At 30.8% G+C, this 17849-nt stretch overlaps 1 protein-coding gene across 1 annotated transcript; it reads right to left on the reverse strand.

Moving 5' to 3' along the window:
- Positions 1 to 2083: 2083 nt before the first annotated feature.
- LOC119677811 (uncharacterized protein DDB_G0290685) lies at positions 2084 to 5424 on the reverse strand. Its single transcript, XM_038089341.1, has 2 exons — positions 5045 to 5424; positions 2084 to 2594 (listed from the first exon to the last, which is right to left on the reverse strand). The coding sequence occupies exons 1-2, from the start codon at positions 5422 to 5424 to the stop codon at positions 2084 to 2086; spliced, it is 891 nt and encodes a 296-aa protein (XP_037945269.1).
- Between the last annotated feature and the right edge of the window lie 12425 nt (positions 5425 to 17849).

The following is a 17849-nucleotide window of genomic DNA, read 5'->3' on the forward strand; positions in this document are numbered from 1 at the left end:
TCCAATATTCACCTGTATGTGTGCATACAAAAATCCCTAATAACATAAGAGAGTGAAAAAAATCCATATATATTTAGATAGTCTCTCTCCCACAAATTCAATTAAAAATTACTCTAAGAACAGTACTTTAATATCAAAGAGCAACTGCACTCTTATTAAATACAGTAACAGTGTTGTCTAGCGTGGGTACCTGCCATTAAGGCTTAAGACCACAGTGCTTTACAAACCAGTGTTTCAAGATAACCCGCCGATAAACACCCAATTGGAAATTCTAATGAATTTCCGCCGGTACCAATGAAGTTATGTGTTTCGAACATAATTTCCTCTTTGGAAAGAAGCGACGCCCACACAACCTCTGCTGATCTTTAGTGATAAATACGAAAAACCACACTGAATGATGATAAATGAATACCAATCATTTTCACGCGTAAGTTTAGGTATTAACCACACACACTATAACACGGTCAACCTCAGTTGGTCTGGACAGTCGAAGCTGTGGGTACCTGACTCCCATAGTACCAGATTCTCACCTCCGTTCCACTATTGCAAGTGCTTATACATTCCAACCACACACTCTTATTAGATACAGTCAAAAAATTAAACTCATCTCGATCCCCATTAAGCTAATAAAATTGCCAATGATGTAGGCCGAGTTCCATTACTTAACATTATAACTCAAGAAAAATAGAACATTTTATAACTCAAGAAGAATAGAATATTTTCAACCTTACTTCTTTCCTTTTTAAAAAATTCTGACATCAACTCTACTCCTCCAAACTACACCTATTACTACAAAATAAATCCATACAGTATCAAGCCCCTTTACGCATCAAACTGCCTGCACAAGTAATTAAAAGCCTTTACTTGTCTATCTGATGTATATCAATACTGAAACTTTAATTCTTCATTTATCTTCGAAATTTAATTTAAGAGAGCTTCGGCTTCACTGTAGAAACTCCTTTCGTACTTTTTTCCGCAACCTCTATTGAACTAAGGTTTTTATTGCTATTGCTTCTTATTAAATTGTTGTATAGAATTTTTTTAATAAATAATTAAATACTTTTTTCTACCTTGACGTGTACATACAAAAAAGCCTTACAACATAAGAGAGTTAAAGAGTATATATATTTAATCAGTACCTAACACCTAGCTATGTATGTATGGGAAAATAAAGTAGAAAATGAAACACAATAAGCACAAAATGTATCCCAATCAATCCTAAATTCGAAAAAAATGACTTCAGCTTACATATTCAACGAAGAATCACTGTTCCTGGTAGAAGTTACATCAGGCTAAGTGATCCATATCTATTCTACTATATGGTTCTGAATCTTAGCTATAACCAACAATGATGAAAAGCTTTGCTGCGAATGGAAAAAAATGCGCGTTTTCTACTGCTAGTAAAAACGCGATAGAGCACGTTCCCATCTTCAGTAGAAGGAATAAGGGACCAACGATATTAATATACATTTTACAATCCATTGACGACAGCAAGCCGCTGAGCGTGGGGAGGCTAGTGGTCAATATCGGCTCACGTTTGTAATGGCCAACTAAGTAAGTAAATTAGTACCATCTAGTACTCAGAATATATGGTATGTATTTAAAAAAGAAGAACACATCCAGTTACTCTGGTCTTGACGCAAAGGTTGAGAATCACAAACATCTGAAATTTCGAAATCAAGACCAATCATCATTGATATTGAGAAACACTGCTAAGACAGCATTAATAGTTTTTAATAGTTTATTTAGGTCAGAATTGTTTTCTTTATAAAGTTATTCCAAGATGAATATTTTCTTAGTTGGTCAGCAACAGTATTATAGTACTATTGAGTTTATCTTTATAAAAAAGAAGTATATATAGTTACTTTATTACTATTAATTAAAATTCATTATTTTATTATTTTTAAGTTAATATATTAATTTACTATAGCTAAGTAATTATGTATGTATGTATTTATTTATATAAAGTAATTACTTTTACTTTCGCATAACACTTAATATAAACTAATTTATTTAAGATCACAAACTAAAAATATTATTAAATTCATACAATATATACGAGTATGTATACTATTTCATTTGCTTAATAATACTCATCACTATTACTTTCTTCATAACTCGCTGCCTCTTTTTCCGCATCTTCGTATGATTCTTCATCACTGTCATAATCATCACCTTTTTCTTTCTTTTCATATTTTTCATTGTTTTCAGTATTTTCCTCATCCTCATCATTACCGCCATCATTATCATCATCTTCTTCATTAGCATCGTTATTATCATCAGTAGTTACTGCATCACTTTCTATATTATTTTCCGTCTGATCTTCATGCACCTCATAATCTTTTTTGGCTTCCTGATTGTTTTCGGTTGCGTCTTCATTATAATCAACACCGCCATTCTCATTGACATACTCTTCATCATAGCTGGGCTGTTGTTCATCGTGTTTCACATATATATTTCCGTTGTCCTGTGAACCAGTATTGTAACCATGAATTATTGGACTACCTCCATCTTTTGTAACTGACGCTTGAAAACCGTTGACATTGTCCGCTGTGTATTTTACCACACGCAATGTTCCATCAGGGTCAACCACGCTGAGTTGGTTTTCGTTAATATGTGTGATATGCGCAGTAGGCGCCGCGTAATAATTTTCAGCCAAGTGGTTAAATTAAAATAAATTAAAAAAAAAAACAAATTAAAATAAAAAAAATTATATGTACATAAATAAAAATATTTTTCAGTTTTAAATTTAAGATTAATTTGAATTAATCACCAGTTTAAACAAGTTACAGCGCTGTGACAAAATTTTTTTCTACACAGTTCTGATAGAAATATGTAATAAAATTATATCTTTATGATTATATATTTATATTATATAATAGTGAACTACAACACAACATTGTTGTTCTTGCAAGTTTATTGCATTTTTGCACATAGATTTTGCATTGAATTCTAAATAATCTCATTTTCTTACAGCTACATTGCAGCTACACTGTTTTGAGGAATGGTCACAACTGGAATGGTCACAACTTACGAAAACCGTTAAGTGAAATTGGTTTTCAACCCCTTACATATAATCCGGAAGGCAGTAGAAGAAGTGGAAGACCTAAGATCACCGGCACATATCAACACTAAACGAAATTAACAGCCCATCCACACACGTTGGCAGATCATACATCAAAATTTTTAAGCTCAGAGAAGTAACAGTAAGTAGGCAAAGGTGGAGGAAATTTGTAGATAGCTTATGCCCAGTAAAGAGGCAGCTTGGAATCATGTCACGCCAAGCAAACCTTAATAATAAACCAATATAAAAAATAGTGGACTTTGTCAGCCTGGATACTCTATGAATTTTTATATGAAACTTTATTAAATCAGTCGAAAAAGAAACATTTTACATATAACCCGACAGACAGATAGAAGGAATAGGCACCCAAACAAACAGACATCGTTAAATGAACTCTTCTAGTGTAGAGAAGAGTAGAGTATATTTTTATTATATTTATTTATTATATATTATAGTATATTTATATCATACTATATATATTAAAGTATATTTTTATTAAATTAATATTTTGAATGTTAATAAAACTTTATTTTCTGCACCTATCCTATCTAGAGTCTAGATCTAGAGACTAGATAACCAATTTTATGAAATTGTATGCTCTATCAATCTGGATTCTGATTAAATTCTTGTGCGAAATTTCATTACTTAAGCTTTTAAAACAGATACTTTACATATATCCCATTAACAGATAAATCAATAAAACTTGCTAAATTAATTCATTTTTTGATATTGATTGAAAGTATATAGTATATGCTTTAACTTACAAGAATTTAATGTACAAAATGCAACATATTCCTCATCAACTCATCAACAACTAATGAAACAATATTGTGTTAGAAAATAATCGATTTCAAAAAAATATTACTTAAAATGCTGAAAAATATTTTAGTGTTATGTTGAGCTTTTTCCGAAGTAGTACTTCTGAGCACTTTTACTCTTTGATAGCTAGGGAGTTTCTGCAGAATCCCACCCATCTCACTGACTAATTTGAGTATTCCTCATAATCTTCGTTATTATTCAATGATTGATCTAAGATCTGCGTACCGCCCCGTGCGGTAAGTGATTACTCTGAGATTAGATAGTGCTAAGTAGCGCAGCGTGTCAGTTTTCGCTTATAGCTTCAGGGCTCTGTGCCTTATATATTTTTTGACCGGATGTATTCTAAGGTCTCTTAGTCTGTCATTCGTGCGGATGTACCATGGCACTTTGAGTCTTCGAAGAGCCTGACTTTGAACAACTTATAACTTCTGGATAGTAGAGTCGGCAGCTGTAGATCAGCTTTCTGTTCTTCGCGCTAAGGTTGTTGTGTTTGAAAAATGGTTGTAGGCATTGGAATAATTTTTTGCAACTACTTCTTTTGACTTGTATGTGATTGTGCCAAGTGAACCGCTTATCAAACGTGATGCCTAGGTATTTAATGCAAAAAAAGCGCTTAAAGCGCTTAGGTATACTACTAAAGACAATTTACCATATGTTATCTTTTTATAACAACATTTAAACTTACTACAGTGAAAACTCTTTAAACAAACATTCCTCTAAATAAACAATCCTGTTAGGTGTATAATTTTTTTCCAAACAAATTTTTTATTATTATTATTTGGTACAACTTTTAACTTTGAATAGGACACCTCTCTTAAGCTGACAAAAATGGTAGGCGATAAAAGAATTTTCTCTATAATTGTTTATATATTTATAAAATTATTTTGAATTTTTTTTTAATTTAGCACTACTTTAATATGCCAAAAATATAAAAAAAAATTGCTTGAATGCTGAAATTGATTGCTTTTATCTTATAAACATAAATTTTCGATCAACCAAATTTCCACTTAAAATCCATAGTCGATCATATTAGCTTTCTATAATCGTTTAAAGCAATTATGTATAATCTTTAATATGCCTCATAAGTTATCTTCGCACCTTTCAACTAAATTATGAATACCTATTAATAATACAGCTTAAACTTACTAACTACTTACTTACCTATAAACCCCTTTAACTTCATCTCCGTTACGTGTCTCCTTACGATTCTGCAACAAATAATTTTGTGCATCTTCAACGCCATAGGCAAATTCATACTCTGGTTTGGCAATATAATCGATGCTATGACCACCATTTAGCGCATCGTGTACAAACACCTTCTGCTCGGGACCACTAACAGGTCCGTAAAATCGTGAATAGGAGTAACCCAACGCATGGCTAAATAGCATTGTTGGCGCTGGTATGCCACTAATGATAAGCACTGCCAGCAATAACCACGCAGGCGAGTATGTTTTGATGCATTTCAATGGAATCACTCGTCTGCTTTGTACAAAACTACAGGCAATCAAATCGCTGACAGCTCCATGTTTATGAGTTTGCATAGTTATGGCAAATTTGTTTAATTTAAAAAATAAAAAGAAAATATTTCAGCTTTTCTAAATAATTTTACTTGTTGACAATTTTAGCGAAATTGTTTTATGACTTGAAATGATTGCGCGAACTAAGCTTGATTTGTCACACTTCTTGTTTATTTATAAGATATGATGAGCTTAAGGAAATTGACACGATTGCAGCAAAATATATTGCAAACAATTCAAATTTGTTGTTGTTTTTGTTTTTTTAATTCATGTAAAAATTTTCCACTTCAGTAAAAGCAAATCATCTGCAGATGCAAATTTTGTTATGCTTCAATTGTCAAGTAACCACAGAGAAAGACACTTCTTTCGAAGCTAGCAGTGACATAATTATAAACTCATCTACTCAACGGGTATACCACAAATATTGTACAGTTTTCCATATAAGACGAATATTTCATATAATCTTGATACTATTTTTTAATTGAAATAATCTTAGAAGAACTTAGATTTAGTTTACGAACTCAAACTAGTGGCGACAATTCTTTCGGTATCGTGAGTATCTATTTTTTTCTTTGTTGTCTAACGAAATGTAAAGCAATCAAAAGCCCAGTCAATGTGAGATTTCAACCCACTAAAATTACCCGACTCTCTCAGTATCACCGATTTGATATTTCGTCAAGAGACCGTCCGTCCAGAGCACGAAGCTCAAACGTCAGTTATTTGGCGTCATTTCAATTAACTACATTTTTCAGACTGTATATTTGTAATCATCATCGTTGCAGGTTTATCACTGCAGCTGTTCTTCTTTCCTCTTTGTAAAGTCTTACTGCATTCCATTTAGAGCTGCTTGAACACATTTCATGTACAACGCTGCTAGAAGATGGGAGATACTCTAGAGCCTCCACGAGAAGTTATCATTCTGCATTAAACCGGTCGCAGCGAAATGCTACATGTTCTGCGCTTTCTGTGACGTTGTGGCAGTTTGGGCAGTAGGGACTATCTGCCAGCTGAAAACTGAAAAAATATTCTAAAAAGCCTACGTCGCCGCTTAATATTTGAGTCAAATTGTAGTCGATTGATACTAGAATCTAACTCAAGATACTGAGTATCTATAAGAGATATTGAGTATCTATAATAGATACTAAGTATCTGTAATATCTATAATCACATTAAAGATACTGTATATTTATAATAGATACTGAGTATCTATAATCTATAATAGATACTGAGTATCTATAATAGATACTGAGTACCTATAATAGTAATAGATAATAGATACTCAGTATCTATTATATTATCTATTAGATAAGTAATCTTAGATATTATTAGTATCTATTAGATACTCAGTATCTATAATATCTATAATCACTTTAAAGATACTGAGTATCTATAATAAATACTGAGTATTTATAAAAGATACTAAATACCTATAATCGATACTGAGCATATAAAATAAATAATAGATACTGAGTATCTATAATAGATACAGAGTATCTATAATAAATACATAATATCTATAATAGATAATAGATACTGTATATAGATACTAAGTATCTATAATTGAAATATTCAACTGTTGCTTTTTTCTTCGTTCCCACAAATTCTAGAGCACTCACACAATGAACCTCTTAGCCTGAGATAATGTCTACCAAATAGTTAATGACCACTTATATGAGTCCCAATCTAACATATATCTTACCTTGGGAAAGTAAGCAATTCTCTTAGTTTCCGCTTACCAGATTTCAGACACTCTAATCTAGGAGTTAAGTTAGTGTCTTCGTTGATTAACTTAATTTTCAGAAATAATCCACAATTATGTATATTAATATCGCTTGCCTCTGACCCAAGAGAAGACTAACTTAGTGGCCACACTATTTCGTGCACTGTCATTGTGCCTGAAATTGATGTTGATAATATTAAGAATAATATCAGTACTGACATTCCAGAACAATCTTAATTTTTGTTCTTTGTTTTTAATTTTAATCTTGAAAAAATCTGCGTTTGTCCACCCACGCTAAAGAAGAACAAATTGAAATTTTTATGCTTTATAATTAGATACCAGTTCTCTTATTTCAAAGACGAGATAGAAGCGTTTTAGCAATTCTTATACTGAATGTGTTTCGTGTTCAGAAAATTTATGCTTTTAGTAGAAAATATTCTCAAAAGCTTTTGAATATAAAAACTAAAATGAATTGTTTAAGCTTGAAACAAAGAATATATCTGTGGTTAAACCTTAACTTTAAATCAAAACCTAGTAAAGATGCGTTTTCCCACAATTACAATTTTTTCCACATCATTTTGTACATCGTTAACTTCATCATTAAATCAGTAAAATCAGTGAAATCACTAAAATTACCAAAATCAGCAAAATCACCAAACAAACTTTGCCAGCTCTGCCATAGCATTACCAAGTCATATTAAAACTTGTAAGCCAAAAAGATCAAATGCTGTTAGACTTATTTTGGCCAAATACTAAAGTCGTTAATATGCACTACCAAGTGGCAATCCACCGTATACCAATGGCAAGTGGCAGATTGTAACAACGAACTTGTTGTAGGAACACTGCACTTAAGTCAGTCCATGCAAGTGTGTCTGCGTTTGTTGTTTTGACCTTTAGCGGGGTCTTTCATGTGCAGTTTTTTGGGAGGGTCGAGCTTACGTAGCCAAACACATCAACTTGTACCTACAGATTTGCTGTTTTCGATCGCGGATTATTTCAAAATATTTTCTATATCAAACACATTGTGCGAATATATTTTCCTTACCAGCCATAAATTATAGGTAAAGCGAAACACTGATTGTTGAGAAAAATATTAATTTTATATTACACATAAATCATACTAAATACTAAATACCTCAATTGAAGAATTACACATTTGACTATAAATAATTCTGAGTAGTTGACAGTAATGCCGTATGGAATTAAAAGATTACCTTGACTAACGGCATCGAATTTAGGAACATACAAATTTCTATCGAATAAAAGATACTTAAAGCGATTAAAACTTAACTGATACTTATATGTCGAATAAAAAAAATAAAATAAAAATAGTTACTAAAAATGATAAATAGCAGTTGAAGTTAATTTTCATTAAAATTATTAACACCAAATATTTTGGCAATGTCCTTGACTGCATTATAAAAAATAGGCAGCCGTTTATAACACCTCTGATAGCTCATTATATTATTATATTATGCATATATCATATTATACATATATCAAAATATTAACACCAATTATTGTTGAAAAAACTATTAACTAATATAATTATATTCTGCTTGTATTTAATATAATTTTACTTTGTTTGTTATTATAAATTGTTAATTTTTTATTTACATATATAATTTTTAGGTTCTGCTCAAAAAGTACTCGGATTTTGTAAATAAAACACACAAATTTAAATTTTATTCCAAATTTTTTTATCTCCCTCAAAATGTGCTCATTCTGAAGCGATACACATATGCCAACCCCTAACCCAATCTTCCATACATTTTTCGTAGGCCCGTGAAGGTATGGCTTTTAGTTCCTTCAGCGAATTCTCTTTTACCTATTCATTCGACTCAAAACGCTTACCACGAAGGAGCAATTTGAGTTTCGAGAATAGAAAAAAGTCGCACGGATCCAGACCCGGCGAATATGATGCCTGAGCGATGACATAGTAAAAATCGCTAAGTGTACTTGAGGTAGTCTCACATTAACAGCTGCTGTAAACAAACTAATTGACAGATAGCGCTCAAATTTGTACCATATGTCAAGAAAGGGTGTACCAACATAACAAAAAAAACTTTTTGAAAAAAGTCTATTACTTAAGGAGTAGTTAACAAACAACAAAATCCTGATACTTTTTGAGCGGAAGGTATTTGTTCATAAAACTCTTTAATGAATGGACTTTTTAATTAAATAGGTATGTATTTTTAAATCAAAATCAATAAATATTATAAAAATCCATTAGAAAAATAATAAATATAAGAAAAACCATTTTAAAAAAAATTGAGATAGTGACCACATCTTGATACAAAATATACTCCAGCTCTACCTGGAGGATGTCGGGAGGATTCCGACTACGTGAAAAGTGCGAAGTTCCTCGTCTATTCGAGTAACCTTGGTAGTTTTGAAGTTGAAGAAGTTGGAATAATATTTGCCATCCATATACTTCATGAGACACAACCTCGACGCTGAAAAATTCAAGCATGAACAAATGAGAAGCCTTATAGATGTGTTGTTATCACCACTTCTTTAAGTTAAACTAGATCGACAATGGCAAGAATATAAAAGTACTTAGAATGCAACAAATGAACGAACTGATAAATACAGTAGTATTAAATACAGAAAATAATTATTCCGAATACATTAAACCACAAAATAAGGAAGTGTAATGTTTAGGTCAACATGTCCATTAAAATAATGGACTGATAGCGATCACTTGATAGAGTGAATTACTAGATGTCATTTAGTTTAGAATCTTGATATGTTAGAATAATGTAATGAAGTTCACATAGTTGAACTACAAAGTAAAGGCAATCCATACATGACATATACTAAGTACATACATTAGTGACTACTCGATTTGTTCAAGTACCCAAAGTTATTTGAAATACCATTTGAAGAAAATTTAAATCTGCATTTGTGAAAAATGTAAATAATTTATTTTCATGCGATTTGCATTTCTGCTGTTGCCAAAATGTGTAACTTACATGATTTTTATCAAATTTATTTACATTTTGTGTTGGCCACTGTTTTAATTTAAATTTTATGTCTGTCTTGCATTTTGTACGAATTACGTGAGCGGCTAATGTAGTGCAACACGAAAAATAATTGAGATTATTGAATAAAAATAAATTTAAAAAAATAGAAGACACTAAGTGCTACTCACGCTGAGAAATAGTCGCTTGGACGGGCATATCCCAGCTTAGAGACAGATGAACGAACGTGGCAACTTGGCGTGAAATATTTGAGGGGCTCAGTAACGAATCGTGGAAGCGAAAGTATTTCAACAAATATTTTTTTCCCTGTCTGCATTGCATAAGAGGTAAAAATATCTTTTAATCCAAAACAAACAACAACCACACAAAGCCTGGCGTGATTTTTTATTTTGGCAAACAAATTTGGTACAGTTTAGGATATTTTATGGCATTTAATAGATTTTTATCGCGAAACTCAGCATGTGCCCAGTTTTCGAATATTTAGAAAAATTGGTTTTCATCATAGTTCAATATGCAATATTCATTTATTTTAAAATACTTTCATTTCATTATAAATTATTGACTCTTAATGGATTTATATACTGGAAAGCATTACAAATTAAACTGGTAAGTTAGATTCCATTTTGATTGACGGCATATAATACTTTACCTTAAAACTGATTTACAGATACTGGTTTTAAAATTTTAGAAAATTAAAAATCTAAATATAAATTTACATTAAAATTTAATTATTATTATGTTGAAGCTGTTTTGCGCCAGTGCACTGACGCACTTTTACTCATTTTTAACTCGAGATATTTTCATAACCCCTCTTACATCTTGACTAGATTGTTTATCACTTCATCAGACTAAGCAATAATTGAGCTCAGATCTGCATACCTCCCCGAGGAGCCTGTAACCATTTTGAGATTTGATAACGCGGTGTTGGTAAGTCTGTCAGTTTTCGCAAATAATTTCAGGGCTCTATCCTTTATGTATTTTTTGATGAGATCAACCTTTATGCCCCTGAGGAAAATTTAATTATTGTGTATAATAAAATTCATACTGCTAATTATATTATATATAGTTTTTCATATAAACTTATCAAAAATTGAACTTAACAACACAGTCAGAGATGTGCTGTAACATAACATATTCTACAAAATATATTCTAATTGTATTTAATTATTCGTAAATAATTATTTTTGAGACTGCAAGTACCAGGAATCGAACTCGAGTCCTGCCGAATGTGTAGCTCAGAATCAGCGCACCTTAACCAACTGATCCAAAGCTATACTTGACTTTTTATGTTCGCATATATTTCTGGAGTTTACTTTTGCTATGAAAGTTTTTATTAACAATTTTACTTGCTGTGTTTATATTAGAACTAATCCATAAACCAGCTGTAGAATAATTGAATTAATTATATTTAATTATATTAATATATATATATTAATTATATTTTTATTTTTAATTGTTAAATTTTAATACTATTCTGTTCGTAGACGTATTATATTTATTTATTTTTGGTATTTATTATTTTTTATATTTATGTTGAAGCTATTTGAGCCAGTGCATTTGAGCACTTTTACTCTTTATTAACTCGAGGTGTCTTCAAAACTCCTCTTTACGCCTTAACTGGATTAATGTTTATCACTTCAACAGTCTTAGCAATAATTCACCTTAGAACTGTATACCTCCCCGTTGAACCTGTAACCATTCTGAGATTCGATAACGCAATGTTATTAAGTCATCGAATCTCAGAATGCATATATTTAAGTTCCCTTATTTTTTATTCTCTTAATTGTTATTATAATGAGTGGTCGTTTCTGAATTAATTTATTTTAATTACAAAAAAACGATAGTTATTAAGTGCGAATACGAAACTTCAAGTATGAAGGCTTTAATTTATAATTACGATAAAAATGTCATTTTATCAGTTACGCGCTACACGCTGAGATAAATTTGGTTCGAAATATTTAGAATTTAGATTAATGGTGACAATTACCTTAATTGCTATAATTTACACACTTTTAGAATAACTTAAACTCAGCAACTAATTCGCTTATATGTAAATTTAAATAAGTGCGGATTAATTGCGTTGATCGGTAACCGCATGGAAAACTTCATTCTGTCTTTTTTTCTATTTTTTAAAGTGCTGCTCTAAATTCAATACACATGTATCTTATTTACAAGGTAACAAAGTATGTCTATTATAAGATAAAACAAAAACATTAAATAATAAGTAGCTTAATAAATGGAGTTATAATAAATATTTTAATACTGAATAATAAAGGAATTTGATTTTGATATATAACATAAATAAAATTAATACTGAATTTCAATACATAAAATTAACATATCATAAAACGTTTATTCTATTGGTCAGATATAGCATACCAAAATTGTGTCTTTAAATTAAAGGCTATTACTTTCAATAACGCAGCATAGAGGTTAATACTTGCATTCTTTGTATAAGTCATTAGGACAAATATAATGGTCAGCATCATCGGTGTCTAGACGTTTAAATTGACAGTATTTTTTATTACTAAATAATAATTTTTAATCAATGAACGACATTCTTTTTTATCAAATGTTTTATAAATAAGACAAATATAAAGATTCGCGCTTCGGATTAACAAATTTTATTATGTACTCCATCTATATGTTAGATCCATATAGTTTATATATACACACATTGACGTCGCGAAGATAGGTCGCGATATAGGTCGCGATATAGGTGGAGGGGAAGTAAATGTTTTCCCACAGAAACACTGTAGAGCACTGATGATGATATTCACTAATCACTAATCTGCTGCTCAAATATCATTCACATAAATATTTTATATATATATATAAATTCAAAAGCTACAAGTTGCTCAAAGTCAGGCTCTCCGAAGACTCTTCAAAGTTCCATTGTACATCCGCACGAATGATATGCTAAGAGACCTTAGAATAAATCCGGTCAAAAACTACATAAAGGACAAAGCTCTGAAGATATACACGAAAACCGACAGGCTGCCCTACTTAGCGCTATCTAATCTCAAAGTAATCACTAAGTAATCACAGGGCGGTACGCAGATCTTAAATCAATCATTGAATAATAACGAAGATTATGAGGAATACTCAAATTAGTCAGTGAGATGGGTGGGACTCTGGAGAAACCCCCCAGCCATCATAGAGTTAAAGTGCCCAGATGCGCTAGCTTGGAAAAGGCTCAACATAAGATTTTTATAAATTCACAATCTTATTTTACCATTAAACTTCCTCACATCCGAATTCGTCTATAATTGCTGTACGAGACTGCTTGAATATACATATGCACTTAACTTCGTCTTTGGTTCATCACCATTTAAGAAGAAAGATTCTTATATTGCTCATTTTTTCTTATTAAATATGCCTTCAACCACACTTGAGCATTAATTCCGGCCATATTCAAACAAATATATTCTCACCACATAATATTTACTCGTAATAATACAATATAAATAAAGTTTCAATGATTTTCATATGCACGGAATCACTTTCATTCATGGACCGAATCCAGTTAATCTGTCTGAATTAAAGAAAAAACCATTTAAAATGTCATTCGATTCATTCAAAGATCAACGGATTAAATTGTATATTAATAGGCAAATATTGTTCAATAAGGAAATATAAGATTTATGTCACGCCTTTAACTCATTCAATACCTTACAGAATTTTAACAAATCTAATATAATCATTTTCATGACAGAAATATCTTAAGAACTGATGTTTTAACATATATTCAACACTTTATTAAGGTCAATAAGTTTCCAAGAATAAAAACTTTGATCGCAATACGCAATAACGTATTGCGTTGAGTTAGTTCGACCCTATTGCATAAAAATCGAAGTTAAAAAATTTTACCAATGAGCAAACTAGATGCCTTTAAGATGTGTTGTTATGACCGCTTGCTAAAAAACCTTAGATCTACAAGGATACCAATATCGAAATTCTTAAAATAAAAATCCAAAAATACAGCTGCTTTCCTAGAACAGAGACTCAACATAATTAGATATTATATTTCATGTCAAATATCCTAATTATTAAATAACTTATTTAAGTGAAGCAATGATGCATATATAAAAATACTACATATACATAGGGCATTATACAGCATCTACTATATAAACACAGCTTAAAAAATCGTCTGTGTCATTGAGACTTATTATAAAATTGTTTATTATTTAATAAAAGCTACCACTAATAAGTAAATGTGAATAGGCACTTAAAAAAAATTAAATCACTTTTTGTAATTAAATTATTAATTTCAAGATTTTAAAATCGCTTTTTTTCAGTAGGTGAAAAATATCTACAGCCTCAGTGTAAGCCACCTCTTAAGGAAATTTGTATAAAGCTTTAAGCCGTAGATATATAAAAGCCTGCCTTCAAGCATCAATTAACATTAAAGAGGCTTAATATTTGGATTTACAAATTTATTTAAGCCAGAAATGAAAACGAAAATTACGTTAAGTAAAAGAAATGTCACAGAGAAAGATATTAGGACTGGTTAATATAATATTATTATTATTATGTGTTTTCAAAATTATTCATATTTTTTTATGAAATTTACAATATCTTTTTCTGTCACATGAGTTTAAAAGAAAATATATAAACGATGTACGACTATACTCTATTTAGTCGTCTGTTGGAGGTTTAGTAATGCATAAAAGAAGTATTAAATCATTTGAACTCTACAATGATATCCTTTTTGTACACTAGTACATACTGAAGAGAACCAATCAATTAAACCCATTTCTTGTCATCCCCATCATCCCCAAAAAAATGGAACTGTCACTTTCTCACCCAAGCAATATTTTAAGTCAAGAGAAAAGACTTATAATAATTTCAAATGTTTTGTGTGAACTAGTAACCACAAGTTGTCTAATTTTACTCACTTTAATTAATTAAATATTTTTAATTAAAAATGAATCGTTCACAAAATTTACTTTTACATTTATTCATCTATAAATTTTGCCACATATAATTTGGAGCAAGTTTGTGTCTTAAGTCTTTTGTTGGTTGATTGCATTCTCTACTGCCTAACAGTACTTATTTTTGAACTACAATATATTGCATTTCAATTTTTTATATTTGGTGTGAAACAAGAAAAAATTAATCAATTTGTTCAATGAAATCCTGTTGGCAACTGGGCTGTTCACGTATATGGTCGCTATTTAATCTATCAATTGTCAACTTAAAGCGCCCCACTTGCCATTTGCACATAGGCTGAGGCTGAGGTTGAGGCTGAGACTGAGGCACTGATTTGTGAAAGGAGAACACGCAATCTGCCAACGCCCACGAGCCGTTAGTTGCTATTATTTTAATTATAACTACTCTTAATGTTATTGATATTTTAAGATACATTTTTAAAACATTTCTATCTTTTTATGTGCGTTTAAAATTTTGCTTAAATTATTTAAAAATATTTTAAACAAATTTTATGAACGATAACTGTACTGAGTGGCATTAATTGAGTGATTATATGATTTGAGACAGTTTGACTATTGATTATGTTTTTTTTTCTAGGTAATATATTAAGCATGCACTTCATCAGTGCTACACATTCTATAAAATACACAAAAATTTAAGAAAAATTACTATACAATTTAGGAGGAGATAAAAAAGAGGGATCGTAGCTCAGTCAAGACAGATCTAGATTTTGCTACAGACTACATGACACCAATACTTGATTTCAATACCAGAATTCTCAGTCTTTATCCAACCAGAGATAGCTGTTAGTTGAGACCTGTGACTGTTAACTCTTTAGTTACCATTCACACAGATGGCTCAAAGATGGAGGGTGGTACAGTAGCAGCATACCTTTTCGTAAGATATGCAAATGTATGTCATCACCTTAAAGAGCATCTAAGATGATAACCAAGATCAGCACAGTAACCTAACATTACATATCAACAATAAATTCGTTTCCTTCACCGAAATTTTAGACTATAACATAATCCGTTAATATTTATACCAAATATGATTTCTTCCAAGTTGGCTAACATTATCTTACAACGATAATGTGTTTGGACAAAGTGTAGATGCTAAAGTTGCTATAATTAAGAGGGGAAATCTATCAATCACTTTCAATATTTTTGTCCAGGACAACAGAAGAAACAAATTTACTAAAACATTATTTCTTCATTATCAAAGATAACAAAAATGGACCTATCGGTTTTCCTTAACTTCATCAGGAAGACCAAAGAGTTCAACAAAGATAACGCACGGAATCATAATAGAGACAACGAGTAAGTTTATTCGACTTTCCTGGGTTATTTTGCGGATACCACAATGGGCTATAAATGATCTAACCTACTTCCAAATGTCATACATGACTGTCTTTAAATATTGATCAGTGTTTTGGCTGATTTAACAGTAAATAACATTTTTTATGATTATTTTTGGATCAGCAAAATTTAACAATTTTAATATATTTTATATTGAAGTTATTAATTCGCCAAAAATCGAGTTATCAGACAGCTTCAGCAACAACAAACGTTGGAAATGAAAAATTATTTTCCAATTAACGTTTGCGTGTCACATCTCACATCGCGGTCGGGTGATGTAGTCCGATTGAGTGCACTTGTGCACAACAACGAACACAAAATCATGTATTTTCAATCATAGAAATCCCCTTTGCGAAGGTGTAAAGTACAGTGGCTCAATAAGTCATTCCAAACGACACATATCAGTGCAGCAGCTCAGTGGAGCCAAAGAACAGCAATTAAAAATCGACGCACCTCTGTACCATTTTTGCTCTAATTGGCCAAAAATGTACGTCAGTGTGAAAATGAATAGATAAACAATTTTCAGTGTAAACTGTCAACAAACTGCAGCAATTATAAACGCAGTTAACTGCCAATTAAAATTGTATTTTTGCAATAATTTTGTCACTGTTCAGGTTGGCGCGTCTCTATGGATTTTCTTCTCAGATTAGCTGAATGAAATTTTATTTGAATTTTTTTTATATCAAATTTCTGACATAATTTTACATGTATTATCCAAAACGGTTATATTGCGAAACTGATTGCATTAATCCAAAAAAACTAAAAATGCAATATACTCTTACATTATATTTACGATTTTGGTACTCATTAAATGTAGAAAAAGAAAACTAACAAAATAGAAACTACATTCTCAAGAGAAAAACTAAAACGGTATTTTTTTCTTATTGTTTAAATATGATTGTGTTCACACTGCAATTTTGTCGTAATAAAAAAAAAATTTTAACTAAATTAGAACAATTTTGTACTGCCGCAAGACATTTTTTAATCAACTATCGTACACCAAAAACGGCCTCTAATTGCGATTGTCGCAATCCAAATCGGGCACGATAAAAGTTACACGGCAAATTGTCGTAAATTGAATAACGTCTCAATTACACAAGTGATTTAAAAAGAATTTAAACTCAGAATTTTTTTACACAAAAATCAAAAAGAATATACATACTTTATAGAATAAATTCACAGCTCAATCTATCAAAACATAAAAGGAAGAAGTTAAGAAAAATTACTAAAAAGTCCACCTTTTCTTTATATATTCTGTTAGAGATGTTAGATGGTTTATTAAAAAAACAATTGAACTTTATCAGATCGCTAAGAAAAAAGTGTGGTTTTTACTTTAATTAATAGCTGGACTGTCAGCTCTTTTTAGAGGAGAAGTAATGGATAGATGTGCAAGATTCCTAGTTAAAGGGTTAACATATTATGTCAGCCTTTTATTAAATTTTTCTTATATTC

Source organism: Teleopsis dalmanni, chromosome 1, assembly GCF_002237135.1.
Source record: "Teleopsis dalmanni isolate 2A chromosome 1, ASM223713v2, whole genome shotgun sequence".
NCBI classification, from domain to species: domain Eukaryota; kingdom Metazoa; phylum Arthropoda; class Insecta; order Diptera; family Diopsidae; genus Teleopsis; species Teleopsis dalmanni.